This window comes from Blastomyces gilchristii (assembly GCF_000003855.2).
Source record: "Blastomyces gilchristii SLH14081 genomic scaffold supercont1.16, whole genome shotgun sequence".
In the NCBI taxonomy this organism is placed as follows: Eukaryota; Fungi; Ascomycota; class Eurotiomycetes; order Onygenales; family Ajellomycetaceae; genus Blastomyces; species Blastomyces gilchristii.
The window spans coordinates 265,603-288,165 of NW_003101667.1; the positions used below are offsets into that span (position 1 = coordinate 265,603).

The following is a 22,563-nucleotide window of genomic DNA, read 5'->3' on the forward strand; positions in this document are numbered from 1 at the left end:
TGTTCTCATAGTTATCTTCTTAATCTTTCTTCAGTGCAATGTGATTAACATAAACTATCAACATTAATCTTTCTTTTGAATAAGAAGATATATAGACTGATTAGCAGTTGAAAGTGATATATTCTGATCAGTTATAATTAATATATATCTCTTATTAATGTTGATCAGTGACTTCTTCAGAAGTAATTTCAAAAACTTGAAAATTTATTCAGGTGATGAAGACTCTTATTTATATATAGATATTTGAGTTCACTCAATTCATAGCATCTATATTGTCATTCTTTAGTGCAGATATATAAGTAGCTGAGATGTAACATCTTCTGTTACTGTTTTATATACTCTTAAGCTTGATCAGACAGTCATTCAATGTTCAGAGTTATATATAGAAGTCTTTATAAGTTGAGTATTTATCTACACTTATAAGAGCTTGTAAGAGTTTGAAAGTTAATGTCTTCTTAAGTATACTAATCTTTATTCAATTCTCTCAAGATTAACTATCTACTTCTAGAATCTTGATATTGAAGTCAGAAATAAATGTTATAAGAGAAGTATTTCTCTGTCAGATACTCTGTAATCAATTTAATACTTTCTGTTACATAGCAGTGTCTTGAAATAGAATATCAAGATATTTAATAATATTATCAGACATTTGTAATACTGATTTGTATACTTTCATTCATGAATAGAACTTCTATCTTGTGTGATTCTTCAATTGTTCATTGATATATCAATCTTGATTAATTAATGAACTGATAGCATCTTTATCTGTACTTAGTTTCATGAGTATTTTCAATCTTTATAATGAATAGAGAGTGAGATCAGAAGTATTAAAATATGTAGAAGTATCTAGACATTTCTTCAGTACTCACATGTTTATATCTGATTCAGTCAGTATTGAAATTACTTATACAGAGATTTCTAGTTAAGATAATTGTTGAATTTCCTTGTATTAGTATTGTTAAGTTACATGTATATCAGCTATCTATTGCTGTTATAATTTCAATATTACTCAGAGTCACTGTGATACTGTATCTATACTTGCATTCAAGAGTTCTCTTATATTATCAGTAAACATAGCTGTATTATTTATTAAATGTATGTTATCTGTGAAATTAGAAGAATGTAATCATATAAATATCTTATATATCTAAGATGTCAGAACTCTCAGATCTTTCACTGACATTCTCTTGTAAGATCTTGTTACAGGGTCAGAGTGACTGATAAGTAAGCTTCTATATAGACACTTAGTATTTACTTAACTGATTAATTATTTCTTTATTTCTTACACATTGTTATATGTTTAGATATCTTCTTAATAAATAATCATTTCTAATAAGAAGATAATGAATGTTTTTCAAGTGTAAGAGATCTACATTAAATAAATCAGTATAATATATAGGTCTTATAATATGAAAGTGAAAAATGTTAAAGAAGAAAAGAAAGAGAAAGTGTGAGAATCAGTGATTAAAGTGAATATTTATACACATACATAGTAGCATACACAGTGAAGCTTTGAGATGAAAGAATAGAAATTTCACGAGTTTTTTGACTGAGAATCAGCAATTGAGAATGACTGAGAATCGGAGCTTTCAGCGGAATCTATGAAGTGTAATGAAATAGTCTATATAATGATCGGGCGCAGCCCGCTACATGCAGTCTTGATTATCAGTCTTATTAACTGAGTTATACTGACGCTTTTATTTTATTATCTACAGAGATCTTATTTCTACTGATCTTTATTTACTCAATCTCATACTGAAGTTCTGTAATTTCTAGTCTTATATAAGTCTTCTCACTTACAGAGCTATTATTATTTTAGTCACTTAAGCTCTCTATATTATTTAACATCTCACTGATATCTTTAATTAGATCTTTATATTTATTATTGAACTTATCAGACTGTTTCTCTGCAATTGTTTCTCTCAGCTTCTCAGAAGCTATTTTCTGATTTGTTATTAATATTAACAATAATCTGTGATCTTGCATTTAGTATTCTGATATTTTCTCATTTCTCTGTCTTGAAAACATATATTCTTTTATTAAGTCAGATATTCTTCTGAATCTGAGATTAATTATGAATTCAGATAATCAGTAAATTATCTAGACATGCTTGTAATAACACATGAAGATGTTAATTTAGCATGTTATTACAGTTCTTAAAGCTTGTAAAGAGCTTTATAATCTTTTAATATATAATCTATCTACGCGAGTTACACTAAATAGATTGGGGTGGCACGTGACTAGAGTAGGTGTAGTAATCAACCAACACCTTTTACAGAAAAATTATCAAAAAATCTGATTTTATTATTTTATTATTTTTAACTATGAAAGAAAACAGAAATTGAATTCTTGAAGAAAAATAAATAAGTCAGTAAACATCATATTAAGAAAGAAATTTACTCTTAACAATAGAAACAAAGAGAGAAAGAAGCAAGAACTACTTTAAGAAGAACTAGGTCTAGTAATACTGCTTAGCTAGCTCCTTCTATGTTTACTTTTCACATGACTATACATAGTCAAGGTTTTAAATTGTTTTATGAATAACTATTCCTTGTTACAAATTGTATAAAGTAACTATATGATTCAGAACATTATCGCCATCGTACCTAGATTTGAGGAGCTGGAATTATAACGCCAGTGCAATCGCCGAAGCCAACATAACTCCCCTCCTTCCCGCATGCACCACGCAGAATAACCTCATCGCCATCCTGTAAGAAAACCCGCTCAGACCCATCAGCAAGTCTAATCGGATTCTTTCCACCGTTGGTGTTCTCCAACAAACTCCCCAGAGTTCCCGATCTGTCGCCAGAGATCGTCCCGCTGCCCAAAAGATCGCCAGTCCGCATGTTACATCCTGTAATCGAATGATGAGCCAACATCTGCGAGAAGGAGTAGAGCAGGTTTTTCGAGTTCGACTCGGCAATCTTGGTGACCTTGCCGTTTGCGACAAGATGCACTTCCAGCGGGATATCATATACATTCTCCGCCTTTTTCTCCTGCAGATATGGGAGCAGCGGGTTGCCGGGCTCCAGGCCCTGTGTGCGGAATGGCTCCAAGGCATCCATCAGGACCACCCAGGGCGTGATGGTGGTGGCGAAGTTCTTCGCATTGAAGGGGCCCAGTGGCACGTATTCCCAGGCCTGGATGTCCCGCGCAGACCAGTCGTTCATCAGCACAACGCCGAAGAGATGATCCTCGGCTTTGTCGATGGGTATGGGTTCGCCTAGCTTGTTGCCTTGGGCGACGAAGACGGCCAGCTCGAGTTCGATGTCTAGTTTTTTGCAAGGAGAGAAGATAGGTTCCTTGGGGGTAGCAGCTGGATTGGCGAGAATTTGTCCATTGGGTCGCCGGATAGGCTGTCCGGAGAGGATGACGGATGACGCTCGTCCGTGATAGCCGACAGGCAGGTGTTTGTAATTTGGCTGGAGGGCGTTGTCGGGCCCACGGAACAGAACTCCCACGTTGTAAGCATGATTGAGGCCCGCATAGAAGTCTGTGTAATCACCAATGCTCAGGGGAAGATGGTTAGTGGCATCTTTTCGCAGAACCAGTGCTGATTGCTTAAGATTCTCGTTTGCTTTAAGGACCTCCGGGAAGGGAGTGTCCTCTTTGAAAACCGCCTGCAGATATTCCCGCACCTGGCGATGAACAGGTCGACCAAGAGCTGCAAAATCGTTCAATGTCGGCTGGGCAAACACGTCAAGGTGTTGCTGAAAGGACGACAACTGGGAAAAGCCGCCGCCGGAAGAGAAGACGAAGAGATCTAGGGCATGATCACCAATTGCGACTGCTGGGCGAGGATTAGGTGAGGCAGTAGTGGAGATGATTCCGAAAGGGATGTTTGCTAGCGAGAAAGGAGATTCCTTGGGAATGTGAAGCCAGGAAGATGCCATGGTCAAGGAGGAGAAATATCTGATAAAAGTGAGCCTATGCCTATGGTTGCGATACCTACAGAACATGGACAAGTACATTTACATGTACACTGACTGGTACGGCAGAAGATTAAAGTTGGGAACTCTCGGAGATCTTGATAGCAAGTAGGAGCTGCCCCAAGATCCGTACGGAATTGGTTCCGCGCGCTTATTCGCGGGGGGGACACTTCATATCCGCCACTAGTCCCAGGGTAGACTAGCGGCTCCCGGATCTCCTGCTTCGCCAATTGCCCGCAAACACTCCGGGCTAATGAGGCTCGGCGGCTGTAGCGGCTTTCCGGAAATGCCAAGACCGCACTGGTCGGTCGCGTCTCATTCCAGAAGCCGTCTTGTCTCGCCCGAGAGCTTATCAACACGTGACCTGGACCTCTGCCCCGGGATCTGCCCCCCGCCAAAACTTCCCCCAACTCTCAACCTTCATTTGTTGTCAAACTGCAGGTTGGCATACGTTCCACCATGAAGCCATTAACTGCCCGTTCCCTTCTGAAAGGGACCACTGTCTTACGGCTACGGTCTGGATATGCCACACCCGTCTTCAGAACTGCCAATGGCTCCAGATTGTTGAGCTCTCACGCCCGATCACAGCCGCAGGCCGCTCTCCGCACAATCACCAACACTTCCCGTCCCGGTTGCGTGCCATTGTTCTATCAAGTCAACGCTTCCCTTCATCAGGCAGGCGCAAGGTTGAACTTCTCTTCATCCTCGTCTGCTGCATCTGCATTGAAGAAGACCCAGCTCTATGATCTTCATGCGGCACACAAGGCCAAGATGGCTTCCTTTGCCGGGTTCTCCATGCCATTGGTATACGGCGATTTGAGCCATGCTGAAAGTCACCACTGGACAAGAAACAAGGCCAGCTTGTTTGATGTGAGCCATATGTATGTTATTCAGCCAGCATTGATTTTATATCTGTTTCGATCTTCTCTAGTATATCGCAAAACTAACAAATACACCCTAGGGTTCAGCACCATATTCGCGGCCCTGGAGCTCTTGACCTTCTCATGAAAATTACCCCTTCGTCCTTGAATCTTTTACAAGATAACTGCTCCACGTTATCCTGCTTCCTCGATAGAGAAACCGGGGGCATACTTGATGATACCGTCATCACCCGCTTGGGCCCCGAATCATTTTACTTAGTCACAAACGCTGGCCGCCGCAAGGAAGATTTAGAATTTCTCGAGAAAGAAATTGAGGAATTCAGACAGACGCATGACCCTTCCTCCCGCGAATCCGTCATCAACTGGTCAATCCTCGATAACCGTGCTCTAGTCGCACTCCAAGGTCCCCTAAGCGCATCCATCCTCCAATCCCTCATCACACCTGGTGAAGCCTCCATAGACTCGGACCTCAGCACCCTTCACTTCGGCCAATGCCGCTCTCTCCACATCAGTTTCCCAGATGGAACACACTCTCCATCCCGCCTCCTCGTTTCCCGAACAGGCTACACGGGCGAAGATGGCTTCGAAATCTCCATCCCTACAGACACCGACGCACAGCTGCCTATGAGGGTCTGTGAACTCCTCCTCTCCAACCCTGACGTCCGCCTTGCCGGCCTTGCTGCCCGCGACTCCCTCCGTCTCGAAGCAGGAATGTGTCTATACGGCCATGACATAACATCCGCACAAACCCCTCCCACAGCAGGCCTCGGGTGGCTCGTTGGCAAAGACAGGCGCGACCCATCGTCCCCTTCCTCTGGCTTCAACGGCGCCTCGGTCATCCTGCCACAGCTTGCATCGCCCGCCAGGACTCTCACGGAGCGTCGTGTTGGCCTAACCATCGAGTCTGGACCGCCAGCGCGCGAAGGTGCACTGATTGTTGACATGGCAGATGGCACGACGCAAATTGGGGTTGTGACGTCTGGTATGCCAAGCCCTACACTGGGCGGGGCGAATATCGCGTTAGGATATGTGAAGCAGGGGTTCCATAAAAAGGGGACCGAGGTAGGTGTTCTGGTTAGGAAGAAAGTGCGCAAGGGTACTGTTGCGGCGACGCCATTTGTGCCGACTAAGTTCTATAAAGGGTGACCTTCATCGTTTTTGGCAATGTTATTAACTACTATGGATTTGATTAATCGATGAATTGATATTTCTTTGTTGTTTTTATTTCTATTTCTTCTGCTCGTATGGGCGGGGGGAGGATTATGACACCGGAATGCTTAGGTCTCTTAATCTAAATTAAAAACGCATAGGTGATCTTACACATATCTTAAGAACTCAATCGCAAAGTACATATCAATTCAAAATAATAAATGATGGTGAACAACATTAAGCTGGATGCGGTTCAGAGTGTGTGTAGAGAATTTCGTCACTCAGAAATCTTTCACAGGCTCTTTCTGATTGGCAACGGCGAGGATATGCTTAGTCAGCCACTAGAAGCCGCAGACTAGTTGTGCGGATACAGCTCGGAGATCGCAGTCGCAGACAATTCGATGGGAATCTACGAGATAATTTCTATTGATATTGCCAATCTTCTCTATTTCAAGGAACATACACAGAGTCACTCGCTAAGAATGCTTCATATATCAGAAACAACCCTGGATCGACACGCGAGATTAATTTCCTGAGCCAGGACGTCATCGATCTGAGAAACAAAATAAGCTTCCCATGGTTGCGCCCTTTCGAAACAACATATCCATTGCCGAACTTAAAATTAAATCCGCTATAGCAGAACTTATATATTATATATATACAAACCCATACCCTGACGAGGTTTATGCATATGACCAGCTCATCTACGGACAACACCAGCGATGTTCTCCGTCGTCCTCCCCAGCCGGCCCTGCCTCACCGACGTGGTCCCCTTGTCCTCAGACCCCACCGTCCCCGCAAACAACTTCGCCTTCACCTTTCCCGCCCTCCCCAAGTTCTCGCACATAGTCATCTTCCTCCTGCCCGGTGTCGTTTTGCCCCCGGACACCGCAGCAGCGGTCTACATCCAATTCCCAAAGGACCTCATCCTCAACCCTACCAACACAACTACCGCGACTAGCGCGGCCCCGGAATTTAAATTCCTGGGCGCAATCGCCAATGAGAAACCCTCCGCCATCTTCAGGGTCAGTTTCCCCTCCGCCCGTCGACGCACGGAGGCAGAAGAGGAAGATGAAATGATGGACGAAGGCGCCACCGTCCCCGCCAACCCAGCGGAGATAAACCCCAACGCGACGATAACGCTAGGCATCACCATCGAACCCGTGCAGGCCGTAGCGTCGAAGATGACAGACCTGCAAAACCAGGGCCAGAACCAGCTGCAAAGATCGTCTTTCCCGTCCTCGGTGGATCTAGTGAAGATGTCCGCGGGCCAACAGGGCGCGGGGGTGGTGACTAAGTGGTCGTCGGCACCCTCGACCAAAACACTTGCGCAGCGGATTATTGGTAATGCGTTTAATTATTTGGCTAGCTTTGCGGCTACGGATCCCAGGGCGCCGGGTGAGGAGGTTGTGCCGTTGAGAGTGTTTAGGGATTGGTGGACGAAGTTCGAGAGCAGGATTGATTCTGATCCGGGATTTTTGGAGAGGCCTGATACTGTGTAATCCCTTTGTATTTCCTTTTTATTCCCCTGTCTTAATAAGTCCGTTTGAGCAAGGCTCTGGGGTTCCGTGAGTTTTCGAATGGCGGGATTACGGACCACGGGTTTATGGATTACGTTGCAGACCTTCATTATATCGCACGAAGGGCAGACATAGCATTCTGTCTTATTTTAGGTGCACCCCTCCGCATTTGAAGGGTTGGTAAAGCTGGATATTGGAGAGCCAACATTGAATGAATACATGTGCATATGGTCAGACGAGGAAGCTGCATTGTGGAAAGTAAAATAATTTCCTTTTAACCTACCTATCATAGTTTGCTGTACAGCACAGGACAATGCATTTAAATATCTAGGTATCTATAAACATGGAATTTAAAAACAATATTCGGCAATGGAGCCAGACCAGGGATGTATAAGAGCATCTAATTCTGATCCATGGATATCTATGTCATGTTCCTCTCAGCGTGTGGCGGGTTCACAACCTCACGAAAGCCCTCGCTGCTCATCACTCATCTCTCATCAGTGGATCAAGAATTCCAAAAACGTCTTCCCAACTACTAGGCCGTCATGTTCATTCCCAACAGTAGCCAATCCACCCTCATAGATCCCCGTGGGAAAGATTCCCGCATCCCGCCTCGCATGAAGAATCTCTGCCACAATGTCCTTGGTGAATTCGGGATGACCTTGGACGGATATAAACCGGCCGGGAGAATACATGCCTTGTACATCGCAAACTGGGGAGGAGCCCAGCAGAGCAACGTTCGGAGGGCAGTAATGGACTATGTCGCGATGCATTTGCTGAAGGCGCTGTTTTGGGGGTTTTTGGTTAATAGGCAGATCTTAGGTTTGATTGGAAGCATTGCTGAACATTTTAAGAAAGGGGGGAAGATAAATAAAAGAGAGGAAGGGGAAAGGAAAAAAAGGATCCACCTACCAATTTGGTAACGCCAAATAGCTCCTTCCCCTTATCTGTGAGGTCCATTTCATGCACTGCAACCTCCCAGCCACGCTCATTAGGGCCGACCTTTGCCCCCAGTGCCCTTCCGAGGATTTGGTGGCCGAAACACACACCGATGATGCGGACCCGATCCTGCGCGAGGACCTTGGATGTGAATTCGACTAGTCTGTTTATCCAAGGAATATCGTCGTAGGAATTATGTCCTGTGCAATTTCTCAGCTCGTTGATCAGGATCATCATTGCCGGGGAGTGGCAAATAAAATCAATATTTTTTTATACTTACTGGATCCAGTTATCAACACGGCATCAACGTCCTCCAGGTTCGGGTATTTATCGCCCTCCACGACATCCCACTTTGAGATCTCAAGCCCCGTGGCCGGATCGAGTTTGTCGGGCTGATTTAACAGTTTGGCGCTGGAGCAGAATAGGTCTTCGAATACCCCGCTGTAGTCCTTGTATTTGGACTTTGTTTGGTCCAGGGGAACGTCGCATTCAAGCACGGCGATACGGAGAGGGGTACGCATGAGAGCTAGTATTTTGTTCACTAGAAGTGGACAAGGGATGGAGGAGGGAGAGACAAGATATTTTCATAAAGGCTAGCTCAGGTTTGTGAGTGGTGTTTCTTCTCGGACAAAATAGAGACGATGCACTAGCCGGCAGCACAGCGTCGCGCCGGCACATTGGAACCGGGATTGATAAGCGAACCCCTCAATAGCCGGGTTCAAACCTTTCGATACTGGGCGGCACGCACTGCGGCAGGACCTCGAGAACCTTGGAAGAGTCGCCACCGGCTCAAATAGCGTCCTTAGCGCGGCTATGGAAGCACCTCAGCCAATAGATAGGCAAATAGAGTTCGGCTAGTCGGCAGAGGAGACAGTTTGTGCCGCCCTTCCCCCATCTAGTCCACATCAACTGTGCATTAACCCAGTTTCGAAATATCCCCAATGGATAAACTACACAGTAGTATACACAGTTATCTACGAAGAAGTTACGCACTGTTAATACATTAGATCGAAAGTTGCCTCTCCTTCCACTCGGTTTCTGTCAGTGAAAATGCAGGTATAGTTAGTCTATTTATATCCTTGCTTGGGAGATTCTTCTTGACATCTGAATTGGGACACAGCGAAATCCATTTTACGTATAATATCTGCCACAGGATATGTTGAACATGAGTTGCTAGTGCTGGCTTGTGATGAAGGCCGTTAGTTATCTAGTAGCCTAGCAGCAGCGGTTTGGTATCTCACGTCCATGCATCCTTGAAAAGTCGTGCTTATCTTGGATGAGTTTCAAGTATCATTAATTCATTAATGGACTATCCTTGGAATTCGGTCCGTTCTGTTTCAGATGCGGCTTGACGGGATGGACTCAATGGAGAGGGGCTAGAGGGTAAAATCTTTTCTTATAGTTATTCCTGTAACAACAGTAGTCATCCTCTTATATATCCCCAAAATATGATAAATTTATTTGTTGATAACTTGCAGTTTTTAAGGCAAATTGATGGTAAGTTAAATTAAGCCAGGTTATGTGAAAAGATAAACACCTTGTACACATACACATATATAGCTACAGAAACAGGCTCTGTTAAGATCTAAGAGTAATTTACAAAATCCACAGTTGTTTTCCTTGTTATTATATATATTGTAAATGGGTGATGACAGCATCTTCAACTCTGTAGACCTAAATACATACCTGCAGCCTGGATGTTCTATGATTGACACACTCAAAATAAGCTATATCATCAGTCCCACTGATATGTTCTTAGGAGCTTGCAACAGCTGGGGAGGACACAATCTAGAGCTAGGCTTTGCAGAACTATGCAGAATTAAGCCGAAGTCTAGGTGGCGAGCCCGAATCCTAGCTAGTTATCCCGGCGGGAACGAGTACAACAGACAGTTTTTGGGTTTCTTTCTTTCTTTTTTTTTTTTAGGAAACATAGACTGTGGGGGGATGCTTGAATAGCCATTGCATTGCATATATAAAATAGAAGCATTGGGAGATAGGAGAGCAGGTTCAAATGGCTGGGCACGTGGGTTGGGCGCGGCAACCTTTGTCTCAGCCGCAGTGTTCCTTGACTTCCTGTTCATATTGTTCTAGAATCCAGAAATATCTCTGTAACAGCCATTGACGGATGAGCTTCGAAATGTCTGATCGTTCCGCACAGGTGAATGATTATCATTGTTACTGTATGGAAGGTCGTTCGTTGTGACTCAGCTGGGCAGGTTGTGAAACATGTGCAATATTTCCTCTTGTTAAGCCGATTGGAGACAGATAAGATACTACTCGTAAGAAATAACCCTCCTGTCTCACAAAGCAGGAAGAGATTTGCAGATAGAGACCAGATTTGATGTATAGTGCAATGGCCTATTCTCTCGGAAAGTTTTAGCTCCAATTGATGCATTAGTTCGAGGCAGAAGAAGAACAGTTTGTTAGAGAATGCTTTTTGGAAATTGGCATTATTATTTATGGCTTCGAACGCATATTCTCGCCTCGACGGCCATCTGGGACAGGAAGTCGCATAAAACAAAGAAAAATTGGAGAACGGCCATGGAATATATTATTATGGGTGGCAGCACGGACTGGGTAAAAAGGGGAGATTTCATAAAAACAAGACATGCATGATGTGGGATCAAGCTCAAGAAGTCATGATGAACAAAAAAAAAAAAAAATCGAGTGGCAGCAAAGCTAGGTCTATCAGAGGTATTAGGGCTGCATAATCTTTTTCTGCGTTTGAAATAAGGAAAATCCTCCACCGGTATGGTATCATCCTCCCGTGTAATTATGTCATCTTTTTCATGGTTGATTTTAGTTTTTTTTGTCATTTCTCATTTTCTGGAAAATAAAACGAAGATCAAACGTGTATCAATCAAGGCACGGTTGAGCGTAGCAAGGCTTTTCAATGTTAAATGGCAGAAGGAATTATTGTGTCGAGAGGAGCGTGTATGTCGGAGCAGGGAGCTTTTCACGTCCCTTGAGGAAGTCAAGCTCAAGCATGAAGATAAAGCCGAGCAGCGTTCCTCCTAGCTTTTGAACAAGCGTTCCAGCTGCACATGCGGATCCGCCTGTGTAGGGAGTTCTCTGAATTAATACCAGATACTATATTATAACACGCGAAGGGTATACGTGGGTGGATACGTATAATGTGCAAAAGTGCAACATGCTGTCGGGCGTAAAAGGATGTACCAGGGGGGAGAAAGGAAGAAAAATCGTATAAAAGAAGCACATACCTGTCGCTATAATGTCATCCACCACAACAACCTTCTGCCCAGGTTTGATAGAGCCTACCTGCATCTGAAAGAAATCCTGACCGTACTCCTTCTGATAGGTTTCCGTTTCGACGGGCCCAGGGAGCTTGCCCTTCTTCCTCACTGGCACAAACGCGGCTCCCAATCTCAGCGCCAGTGATGGTCCGAACAAGAACCCCCTGGCTTCCAAACCAACGATTACATCCGGTTTCTGGTCATGTCCATATGTTTCGATAATATGTAGTTCCAAACACCTTATCAGGGCTTCGTGGAGAGAGGCGTCTGCAAAGATCGGGAGGATATCTTCGAATAAGATACCCTTGGAGGGGAAGTCTGGGAACTGACGCAGTGCACCGCGCAGCCTTATCTTAAGACTGGTGAGTTCGGCGGCGGCGGAGGTATTGGTGGGGGGGTGGAGGGCGTCTTGGGTGGTGGTGGCATCGCTATGCTTGGATGTGGGAAGGTTTGAGGTAGGAAGACTCATACTTGAGGAGAACGAGTAGTGAGGAAATGAGAGAGAAGGGGGGGAAAGGAGGAGAGAAAGAGGGAGATATATATAGGGAGAGAGAGCAAGAAAAAGAGAGTGAAAGAGAGTGAAAGAGAGTGAAGGGGAGAGAGGAGGGGAAGGAAAGGGATGCGTGTTGTAGCCAGCCTGGACGAAAACAGCAAATAAAATAAGAAATCAGTATACGCTTTATAGAGCTCTTAGCTGTAGATCTAAAACTTAAAAGCCAACTCAATTATGTTCCTGTCCATTCAGCGTTTCCCCCAGTACTCTACATACACTCTACAATAAGTGGTCAAGTGCCTGTGTTATTTATTATTCTCTTTCTCCTGCTGCTCATCCTGGAAATTTCATAAAACAGCAGCTTTTTTTCCTCTGAGGCACGTGATCTGGGACGAACGGCATAAATCATGTGATGTGTTCGCCGAACGCAGGTGCACAGACCACATCGCTTAACCTGGCTAGCTTCCAGGCATTTTCCCATCAAGAACCATCTCTGATTTCTCTTCTCTTTGTCTTCTTCTCTATTTTATCCCTCCCGAATTCTGTGCAAAGTTGATTCCTTGAAAAAAGGGTAGCAATCCATATGTGACTAGTGGGTTTGTTTCTCCCTCTGCTCAATGCACTGTTGTCAACCACTCTTAATTGTTGGGGTTTTGTAGAATGTCTCCCGCTCGAACCTCAGAGAAGAATGAGCAAAGGAAAGAGATCATAGCTCTGGCCAGGGGCTTTGATACGCTTATTGACACGATCCAGAAACTAGCATGGCAAGAAAGAGAGTTGTGGAACAAACTCCAGTTTGCTCATAATGAGGTATGTTACCTGTGTCTCTTTTTGTTGCTTGCAATCCTTCATCCTCACCTGTTCCCTTGCCTTGCGTGATGAGACAATCTTTATTAGCTCTAGATCAGAAGCCGCAAACTTGCGGCGGTGACTGATTCACTTGCATGTATTAGCTGATTTTGGCATACCCTTTATCACTACTTCATTACATCCAACTATCGAAGTACCATTAACTGACGTGATGATGAACCAGTACTTGAAACTTGCCAGCCAGCTGCCCAACCGCTCTGGCACTGAAACAGAAATAGCTGAAAAGATATATCCTGTTCCTTTTGAAAAATCCAACTGCGATACACCCGCAGACCACACAGGGTGGATTTACGATGTAGAGAAAGCTGGCTACATCACAACTTCAGAGCTCGACGTTATCGCCAAAGGACTTGAAGCCTACCGAAACTTGGCCGATAGACGCATTACGCGCGATGGGTATCATCAAAATAACAATACGTGTCTCGTTGCGGTGGATGCGAAAGCTAGGTCTTCTCTTGAGCATGATTTCACTGTCAAGGGTGTGCAAGGTAACCTTCGTTGTCCCTTTGCAATTCCGAATGGCACTGGGCCTGCACCTAAGTTGGCGAACCAAAGTTCAGATACTTGCGCGCATGACCTAGACCCTATCAAAGCTGAATCTCTCCAGGGTACTCGGTCTTGCTCGGTGCAAGACGCTGTTCCCAGATGTCCTATTAGGTATCTAGATGACCACTCTCCAGAGGAAGTGGCCAAGTATTTCCAAAAACACAAGCATGAGATACCTCGCAGCCATGCTATTTGTATTCAGCGGTATCAAAGAGACTCGAAGAGCATCCGTCAACTAGATGAGAAATATGGGGACATGGTCAATATGATTAAAGGACTAGGCCTTTATCATCAACCGTATCTCCCCTCAACCCAAGGACCTGGTAGGCCAGGTGATACGGCCTCGGTTTCTATCGGGAGAGTAGAAAAATGGGCCGAGGAGGTTGGCGCAAAAGCCCCAGAGATAGAGGTCATGCCGGCTTCCCGTGGAGAGGAAGATCATGCTAAGGAGGAGAAAGAGGACGATGACGAGGAACAAAGGAGCAACTATTTCAACAGGTCATTACGAGACGTGCGAGTAGGAGAGTCACCTAGTCGACCTTGGGGAATCCATGTTCCTATCTCTCATCAGAATGTTGTTCCGAGTCCTAATTTGTCACCAGCTGCACCAATTGTCGATTCTGGTGTAACTGGAAGTCCTCGGTTGGAAGATTATGAGAAGGATGGCTTGGAGCAGTCATCCGTCTCGACCCCATTGCCGGAGAAGATGAGATCACCGCCGACTGCGGGTCGATGCCCATTCAAAAATCTCGTGGATAAGGACGCCCAACCACCGACGAGTGTTCCTGGCTCTGCGGTTGCCGATGTACAAACAGAGGAGACTCCAAGACATCTACCTCCCGACAATTTTATCTCTCCCAATAATGGTGAAAGGCAACCACCCCCGACCTCCTCCGTTCAGCCTAAGATGGTATTTCATGGGCCTGTGTTTTTTGGTTATTCGGCAGAGCAAACTGCCACGCTCCTACAGCAACTCAGTCATTCCAGCAGTTTGAAATAGGCATTCTCTACACGTTGCTGTTGTTCCTCACACTTTACTTGGCTTTTTTTCCCTCCCGATATATGTAGTCAACACTTATCTTATAATACCCAATGCTCTTTTTTGGCGTTTGAATTCTTTCAACATTGCCTTGATTTACTACGTGCAGCTTCAGCATATATTTTTTATCACTAATTGAGATAGTTTGAGACCTGTTGGGTTTGCTCGCGTCTCCTGGTAGAGCTACGACTAATAGTATCATAAAACCCTGCTGCCGACATTTAATGAGAACCGGAATCTGACGAGGAAAAGCCAAACCTGTTTTTAACAAGCCGCTCTCCAGATACAGAAAACAGGAGACAGCTAATAAAATTGCAGCCTTTCTGGACTTGGAAACTAAAGTTTCAATACACCTAAATGCTGTGCATCCAATGCTGACGATGATAAGGAAGGAAGAAACTTGTATATCGTAGGAGTAATATTCGCAATAAACAGGGCAGTTGAACATGCTAGTAAAGAAAACAAGAGCTTACCAATCAATGCAGGTGCGACAAATATATCATATTTTTGTACTCCGTATTGTTCTATTCATATTCTGTCTTGGAGGATAACGTTGTTGTGTATTGTAATCTAGCTACGCGAGCTCTTACTAAACAGGTTGGGTGGCACGTGACTGAGGTAGGCGTAGTAAACACCAACACCCCCCCTTGCTACGCCGTGGCCTACCAGGCCTGCCACCCGGGGCTTCCCCCCATCTTCAATTCCTTCAAAAACACAATAATAATTAATTACATCAATCGGACCCTGATTTCCTCATTAGAAAAGGCGTCTGTATGGCAATAACTGTAAAAATCAAGAAACACATGCAAAATCCATTGATTAGCTGTATCATCATTATCATTAATCATTCCTTTTTCCCAATCTCTTGAATGCCAACTCTTTTGACAAATTCTTCAAAAGCAGGTCTTGCCAGTGGCTTGGTGAGGCCATCAGCTATATTGACTGTAGAATCAATGTGTTCCATCATGATTTTCCCTTTTTCAATCAAATCACAGAGAATATGATATCTAATCTCAATATGATGTAATCTTCATATTAAGAACTTCTTCTTTGCTAGATTGATTGCTTTCTTATTATCAACTCATAGATGTGAGTATATTTTTGCTTTCTCATCATTCACTAACTCAGTGTCATATAGCATGTCATTCAATCAGATTATTTTGCAAGCTGCTTTGCTAGCTGTAATATACTCAGCTTCTGTGATCAATTTGATGATAGATGTCTGTCTCTGCAACTGCCATGAGATCAGTGACTCATTAATCAATATAACATAGCCTGTAGTTGATTTGTATTGAGAATTCACCCCTGCCCAGTCTGAATCACAGTATACAACAAGACTCAGGCTCTCAATCTCCTTCTTATATAATATGCTGTGATTTTTCATCTTCTTGACATAGCATAGAACATGCTTCAACACTGCTCAACATGCCTTGTGCAGATGTGAGTTAAAATGTGAGAGATAGTTGATCATGAATGCCAGATCTGATCTGCTGCTTGAGATCAAATACTGCAATGAATCTAAGCCTTGATGATATCTTGTAGCTGTGAAATCATCATTCAAACCCTCATCCTCATCTGGTGAAAATTCTAGGCATATGCCAGCCATCATTGAGATGCTGGCTGAATTCACCTTATTCATGTCAAAATTCTCAAGAATCTCCTCAATATAGTGACTCTGTATAACTGCCAGATCATTATTTCTTTAGCATTTCACTTTCATTTCAAGATAAGGCTTATTTTCTTTAACATTCTTTGTCTTAAATCTTTTTACAATTTCTGTCAATATTCAATCTAATTGATGTTCTTGAGATCTCATCACTCAACAATTATCTATGTGTAATGTCAGATAGATCTTGCAAATAGAGTGATATAGAAAACCCTCATCATATGATAATATTTTAAATTCCAACATAGTAAGATGTTTCATCATGAGGAAATATTATACTCTTACTACTTGTTTCATTTCATATAGACTCTGATGAAGTAGTCTCATCAAGTCCTCTCTGTCATGTTTAACATCTGTAGACAATTGCATATAGATCATCTCATTCTGTGATAATATGTTATTCAAAAATGCGGATACATAGTCAATTGACTTAATCTTTCATTCTTTTGCAGTTGATATAGTGAATAAGCTACATGATGTAGGCCCTGACACAACTGCAGTATATAATCTTACATAGTGAATCTCTTGCTGTTGAAGAAATCCTCTAATCACTCAGTGAGCTCTGAACTGAATAGTTTCATTCTTATTATTGAACTTGTGATTGAATACTCATTTTTCAGTTAGAATGTTCATATTTGAGGTCTTTTCAATAATAATATACATCTTCTTCTGCTCAAATATCTTGACTTTCTTTTTCATTGCTTCATATCAATAGTCTCAATCTGAGCTTCTTTTGACTTTTATCAGTGTGGTTAAGCGGTCTGTCAGAACACTAAAAACAGAATCCTTCTCATTAATGAGATCTTCAGAGTTCTCATTCTCAACAAGCTGTATCTCATTATCTAGAAGATAGGTTGAATTGATCACACTCTCTAAGTCTTTATTCACAATCATTTTCAAAACATCTGATTTTTTCTTGACTAGGCATTGCAGCAAGCAGTGCTGTCATCTCTTATTAGCATCTAGAACATTCAATTTCTCTGGCAATTCATTCAATTTCTTAGCTGTGTTGACAGGTGTGATTATGATTATTCATGTGTCAAGAGCTTCATCAAATACAACATCTCACACGATTTCTAGGCAATATGCAATAGAATCTCATATGCAATACTGGTGTAATCCTTGAAAGCCAACTAGTTGCTATTCCTTATCATCAGTTCTATTCATGAGCTTATTAAACATCTTCAAATTCTTCTTATAAATCTTGCATTCTCATCTGTCTATTCAGTGAACAGAAGGCTGCACCTCAGTTCAAGCTTTAAAAGATGTAAGTGAGGAAGAACTTTTATTGCATCTGAAGATCTTCATTGACATTGAGAATGTATTGATCATCATGATCACAGCTTGCATTGCTTCATCTCAAAGCTCTCTCATCAGCTCACTATTAAATAGCAAGCTTCTCATCTTCTCAGCTACAATACAATTGACACATTCTGCAGAACTGTTCAATTGTGGCATGTCAGAGATAGTCATTTCATATGCTATTTCTTTGCTCTGGCAGTAGGCCTTAAGGTCTTGACCTTTGAATTCCTCTTCATCATCTCAGTGTAGAGTTTCAACTCAACATTGTGTAGTTGTCTCAATATCTGCAATGAAATTCATTAACCTTGTGATAGATTCTTCTTTTAATATCATTAAAATTGCTCATCTATAGCAGATTGCATCATCTGTGATTTCTAATCAATAGCTTGCACCCCTTCTAGTGAGTATGTCATTCCTGTTGAAAAGCGTTTTTCCACTCCCTGCTAGACTGGCCGCCGGGACCATGAATTTCACATTTGGTCCCATTTGGTCTGGTCCCATACATTTCTTGGCGTGAGTCCCACCAGGACCAAGCCTCAAAAAAATCTGAAAATGGACCATTTCTGAGAGAAATGGCATGAAAAATGACCAGATTTAATTCAAGAACAGTGAAATGAGAGTAATTTTCCAGGATAAACTGTGAAAGATGATCATTCTTTCAAAATCAGAATGAGACTGAGACTGAAGATCAAAATCAGTCTCATTCAGTTCATTCAGTGATTACTTATATAATCAGAATTTGATAATAATTATTGATAACACTCATGAAACAACTAAATACATTCTTGTGCAAGTTTATTCTTCACTTTCTCATGAAAACTACACTTCTCTGATATACTGTGATCAGAGGTATTAAACTGTCTGATAATTCTATATTTTATAATCATGAGTTTCTTGATTGTTTCTCCTTATAATTGTCCCTGATGATAGTGATAAATATCTTAACTTAAGTTGAACTTTTGCTCCATTCTCATCTCTGTCAATGAAATTGTCAGAATATCACATGTCATCAGTGCAACAGTTGAATATGTACTCTTAACAATTTTTTATAACTCTAGAATTGATTTGACATGTAAATTTGTCAGATCATCTTGAAGATAGCAGTCAAATTCAGTTTTATAAGTATGTAGTTTTGCCTGATTTTCAGTTGCAATCAATGTATGCAAGTTCTGTTTCAAAGTTAGTATTATAGTTCTATGTGATATGAAGTGTTATCAAAGATCATTACTTACTAGGGAATTGTATTTCACTGTCTTCACATCTTGAATATCTGCTCATTCAAATCTCTGATAGTTGACATTGTAGTAGTCTCAGATTAATTTAATATATGAGTCTCATTTCTCCTCTGTTCAATCTTGAGAAGTGTAGATATTAACTCAACAGAAGAGATCTAGTAGAGCTGCTATAGCATAGTACTCTGCAAAAGATTGTTTCATTTTACTGTAGTAATATGCCAGTTTATCTCTTACAGCAACAATAGCCTGCACTATAGCATTATCTCAGACTGAATTTCTTTTTGAGTGATTCAACTGCTTCTCAAGATGAGTAAATAAACTGTTATACACTCATCAGGCTGACTGCAGCATTGATGTACAAGTGATTGAGACTGTCTTTGTTATCTTATAAAACTGAAACAGTAAATCAATCACATATTTCAACTGAGTTCACTTCATATCAGAAAGTTTCAATATCTGAATCTTTTCTCAATCAGAGTGTTGTACTCAATAATCAATCATCTGACACAATTGAAGAGTCTGAACAGTTATCTTATATATTGAACTTCACTGTGTTCTAACATTCTGTATCATATTCAGTGATGTGACTGATTTGTTTGTTTATTAAATATCATGAAATCATTGTTGTTATTTAGAAGAGATATAAATCACATTAGCAATGTTTTGAATCTATGATATTTAAATTATTAGTCAATCTATTCAAAATTAACAGTAGTATTATCAAAAAGTGTTATCAAAAAGCAATATCAAAAAGTGTTATCAAAAAACATTATCTTTTGTAAAGTGAATGTAAAAGTTACTTGAGTAATTACTTTCATCTCATTCTCATCTCAAGAATCAGTCATCTCATTATTCTTTATCTTGATATTAAGATTCTTTATCAGTGTTTGCATCACAAGTTGAACCACATGAGCAATGCAGAAGATATAACCGTGTTTATCATTTCACAAATGCAAAGCCAATTTTTGCTCCAAGCTCTTCATCATAGTGTAGTTATTCACAGCATTGTCAGTTGTAATTGTAAGAAGACTGAGACTAATATCTCAATAGTCATTTTTAATCACAGTCATTAATATCTCTGCCATATAATTCTCAGTATGACTACTGATCAATGATTCAAATTCAATTAATGTCTCTCAATAAGTTCAGTTCTTATCAATATAATAACATATAACTCTTATAAATGCAAGATTGTTTGTACTAGTTCATGCATTCACTGTGAGAGACACTCTTCAATGATTCTTCAACTCTGATTCTAGATATTATATATTGACTTTGTAGTATATCTCAAGGTTGGACTGAAGACAGAATTGATGTGAAATATGAAGATTTGAATTAAGCATTTGAAGAAGTGTTCAGAATTCAGGGTTTTCAATTGATCAAAGAGAAAGATTCAGAGATATACACATGCAAAGTAATTGTTCACAGAAGTTATCAGATGAGAGTTGTGAAATCAGAGTACTGATATGAGATTGTTTTCACATGATTTTCTTCAAATTAGAAAGTTAGTGTTATCAAAAATCATTACCTGGTAGAGCAACTTACCAGCTCAGTAGTAATTTTCTGATTATTTTTCTTTTATTGTCTGCATTCTGATGACTTCAGATGTCAGGAAATTTCTTCAGAGCTATGATCAGTTTATGATAAATGTTTCTGAATGAAGTTACAGTGATTGTAGCAGAGAGATGACTCTTCAGTAATCTGTAATACAACCTGTTGATAATTATTTCATAGTTCATCTCAATATTTGTGTTGAGTTTTTCATAAATTTCATGACCTGAAATCAGATGTGAAGAATGAAGTGATCATTCATCATGATTGAAAGAGAGCATTCTGTATTGAATTGTAAACAATATAGACTTTGTAATTCACAGTGATTTCTTAAAGAGTTTGTGAATCTTCAATAGAAGTAAAAGAAGTGAAAGAAGTGAATTCAGAAGATATGATAATAATTTGAGAAAGATGATAATTTATTTTCAATAACTGATCACTGATGTGTGTAAGAAGAATTAATATAAGAGAAAATAATCTTGTTTCTTAGCTTAGTTATAATTTTCATACTAACTCAGATTGAATATCATTGATATATAAAAGTAAATAAACAATCTTGATTAATCTCTGTCATATTTCTTGAAATATATTAATATTGTGAAAGAGAGCATTACTAAATTGTGTTATCAGATAATATCATTAAAAATATATTAATATTATGAATATCAATGTTGAAAAAATGTTGATACTTATACATTATAGTGATTTGTGAATCATGATAGTTAAATATATATATATATATATATATTGTTCCTGACTTGATTACAACTTGTACAATAATTTTTAAAAACTCAAAATTAATTTCAATTATTAATAATTATGAACTTACAACTAACTAATATAAAAAGAAAAAAACTTTTTCTACTCATCATCTTTCTTCTCTTTCTCATTCTTCTTATTATTCTTCATAATTCACTTCTTATTCTTCTTCTTCTTCTTCTCCTTCTCATCTGAGATGATAATTATCTCAAAATCTCTCTTCACTGCCTTCTCAGAGAAGGGTTTTCACTGCTCCCTCTCAGCCAGGTCAACCTGTATCTCAAAATCCTGCATTTCCTGGTCTGCTGTCTCAGGTTTCATCTCAGCAGTAAGCAGATTAGCATGCTCAGAGAGCAGGGCTGTCTTCTCAATGTTCTGAATCATGAAGTGCATTTGAGATCTGAACAAGGCCTCAATTCCCTTCTCCTCTGTCAGCTCCTGCTAATCAATTAGAGAACAGAAGTATTATCAAAAATCATTATCTCTCAATAAATAAAAAACTTATCAGTTTTGACTTCTTTATCTTCTACTTTAATACTCTCTCAATCTTCTTCTGCTACTGCTTATTTACAGTAACACTCTTCTTCTCTCTCTCTCTCTTCATCTTGACCTCAAATTATTCTCAGAACTTCTTCTGATCTTATCACTGCTGTATGAGACTCTTCACTGTCTTCTTCTTCAATCTCTCACAGACAGTGCTATCTGTATTATTTCTATACTTAGTTCAGTCTAAATCTATCAGAAGTGTTACTTAAAATCATTATCATTCTACTCTCTTACAGAGTCTCTTCAAGGCATTATAATGTGTCTTACAATCTGTCTTCTCTCACTTGAACATCTTCTTCTTCTCTTGCTCACGCGCCTTGATGATCCGCAGGACCGCAGAATATATCCGCAGGACCGCAGAATATTTGAAGAGGAATGACATGATTGGTTTCAATGAGTGTTGAAGAAGAGTGAAGATGATAATGATGATAGTGATGATGATAATGATAATAGTGATAATAATAATGATGATAGTGATAGTGATGATGATAATGATAATGATGATAATGATGATGATGATGATGATGATAATAATGAAAGAGAAAGTGCATTGGAAAATATTACTGACTTATCAAATATAAAGAGATTCAAGAAAATATTAATAGCTTTTAGTGATGTACAGAACAGCTACAGTGTTGCATAGCAACATCATCTTTATTCAATGCATGCACTGTAGTATTCTTTGTATACCGTTATCATATAATCTGTATCAGAGATACATGCAGAAAACAGATCTTTGATACTAGAATAAATGATTACAGCAATTCTCTGTTTTCATATTATAAAGAAAAGTTATTCTCAGTTCTTTCTTCTCTCTTTTCTCTTCTTCAATCAATCACTAATTTCAAGCTGGTATGAAAACTATTAAAACACTCTCAGAAACC

General features: G+C 40.5%; 7 protein-coding genes across 9 annotated transcripts; 3 read left to right on the forward strand and 4 right to left on the reverse strand.

Annotated features, from left to right (window-relative positions):
- Positions 1-2,270: 2,270 nt before the first annotated feature.
- On the reverse strand, positions 2,271-4,700 carry BDBG_06809 (fumarylacetoacetase). The gene has a single exon (XM_002622645.2). It carries the CDS (start codon positions 3,969-3,971, stop codon positions 2,607-2,609), a length of 1,365 nt encoding a protein of 454 aa, XP_002622691.2. The 5' UTR covers positions 3,972-4,700; the 3' UTR covers positions 2,271-2,606.
- On the forward strand, positions 2,431-6,311 carry BDBG_06810 (glycine cleavage system T protein). Its single transcript, XM_002622646.2, has 3 exons — positions 2,431-2,461; positions 2,588-4,810; positions 4,891-6,311. The coding sequence occupies exons 2-3, from the start codon at positions 4,389-4,391 to the stop codon at positions 5,954-5,956; spliced, it is 1,488 nt and encodes a 495-aa protein (XP_002622692.1). The 5' UTR covers positions 2,431-2,461; positions 2,588-4,388; the 3' UTR covers positions 5,957-6,311.
- A 4-nt stretch (positions 6,312-6,315) lies between these two features.
- BDBG_06811 (DUF775 domain-containing protein) lies at positions 6,316-8,789 on the forward strand. Its single transcript, XM_002622647.2, has one exon. The coding sequence runs from the start codon at positions 6,682-6,684 to the stop codon at positions 7,459-7,461; it is 780 nt and encodes a 259-aa protein (XP_002622693.1). The 5' UTR covers positions 6,316-6,681; the 3' UTR covers positions 7,462-8,789.
- On the reverse strand, positions 6,577-9,165 carry BDBG_06812 (GMP synthase). The gene is made up of 3 exons (XM_002622648.2): positions 8,699-9,165; positions 8,392-8,618; positions 6,577-8,264 (listed from the first exon to the last, which is right to left on the reverse strand). The coding sequence occupies exons 1-3, from the start codon at positions 8,937-8,939 to the stop codon at positions 7,977-7,979; spliced, it is 756 nt and encodes a 251-aa protein (XP_002622694.1). The 5' UTR covers positions 8,940-9,165; the 3' UTR covers positions 6,577-7,976.
- Positions 9,166-9,860: 695 nt separating this feature from the next.
- On the reverse strand, positions 9,861-12,534 carry BDBG_06813 (adenine phosphoribosyltransferase). The gene is made up of 2 exons (XM_002622649.2): positions 11,640-12,534; positions 9,861-11,474 (listed from the first exon to the last, which is right to left on the reverse strand). Exons 1-2 carry the CDS (start codon positions 12,139-12,141, stop codon positions 11,332-11,334), a joined length of 645 nt encoding a protein of 214 aa, XP_002622695.1. The 5' UTR covers positions 12,142-12,534; the 3' UTR covers positions 9,861-11,331.
- Positions 12,535-12,546: 12 nt separating this feature from the next.
- On the forward strand, positions 12,547-15,188 carry BDBG_06814 (the record flags this gene model as incomplete). 3 transcript variants are annotated; one of them, XM_031722780.1, is made up of 3 exons in its annotated part: positions 12,547-12,761; positions 12,825-12,975; positions 13,199-15,188. In XM_031722780.1, the coding sequence occupies exons 2-3, from the start codon at positions 12,826-12,828 to the stop codon at positions 14,579-14,581; spliced, it is 1,533 nt and encodes a 510-aa protein (XP_031579763.1). In that variant the 5' UTR covers positions 12,547-12,761; position 12,825. The 3 variants fall into 3 exon arrangements, with proteins under 3 accessions (XP_031579763.1, XP_002622696.1, XP_031579764.1); XM_031722781.1 differs by having other exon boundaries at positions 12,734-12,757; positions 13,199-14,581; XM_002622650.2 differs by having other exon boundaries at positions 12,547-12,975.
- A 6,191-nt stretch (positions 15,189-21,379) lies between these two features.
- BDBG_06815 (uncharacterized protein) lies at positions 21,380-22,061 on the reverse strand (the record flags this gene model as incomplete). The annotated part of the gene is made up of 2 exons (XM_031722782.1): positions 21,380-21,533; positions 21,964-22,061. 2 exons carry the CDS (start codon positions 22,059-22,061, stop codon positions 21,380-21,382), a joined length of 252 nt encoding a protein of 83 aa, XP_031579765.1.
- Between the last annotated feature and the right edge of the window lie 502 nt (positions 22,062-22,563).

Excerpts from the sequence above, each read along its gene's own strand:
- BDBG_06812 (XM_002622648.2), bottom strand. The coding sequence starts at position 8,939 with ATGCGTACCCCTCTCCGTATCGCCGTGCTTGAATGCGACGTTCCCCTG. Across the intron at positions 8,619-8,698 it reads CGTGTTGATAACTGGATCCA|GACATAATTCCTACGACGAT; the intron begins GTAAGTATAAAA and ends GAAATTGCACAG. Across the intron at positions 8,265-8,391 it reads TATTTGGCGTTACCAAATTG|CGCCTTCAGCAAATGCATCG; the intron begins GTAGGTGGATCC and ends CCCCCAAAACAG.
- BDBG_06811 (XM_002622647.2), top strand. The coding sequence starts at position 6,682 with ATGTTCTCCGTCGTCCTCCCCAGCCGGCCCTGCCTCACCGACGTGGTC.
- BDBG_06813 (XM_002622649.2), bottom strand. The coding sequence starts at position 12,141 with ATGAGTCTTCCTACCTCAAACCTTCCCACATCCAAGCATAGCGATGCC. Across the intron at positions 11,475-11,639 it reads GGATGACATTATAGCGACAG|GCGGATCCGCATGTGCAGCT; the intron begins GTATGTGCTTCT and ends CTCCCTACACAG.
- BDBG_06809 (XM_002622645.2), bottom strand. The coding sequence starts at position 3,971 with ATGTACTTGTCCATGTTCTGTAGGTATCGCAACCATAGGCATAGGCTC.
- BDBG_06810 (XM_002622646.2), top strand. The coding sequence starts at position 4,389 with ATGAAGCCATTAACTGCCCGTTCCCTTCTGAAAGGGACCACTGTCTTA. Across the intron at positions 4,811-4,890 it reads TTGTTTGATGTGAGCCATAT|GGTTCAGCACCATATTCGCG; the intron begins GTATGTTATTCA and ends AATACACCCTAG.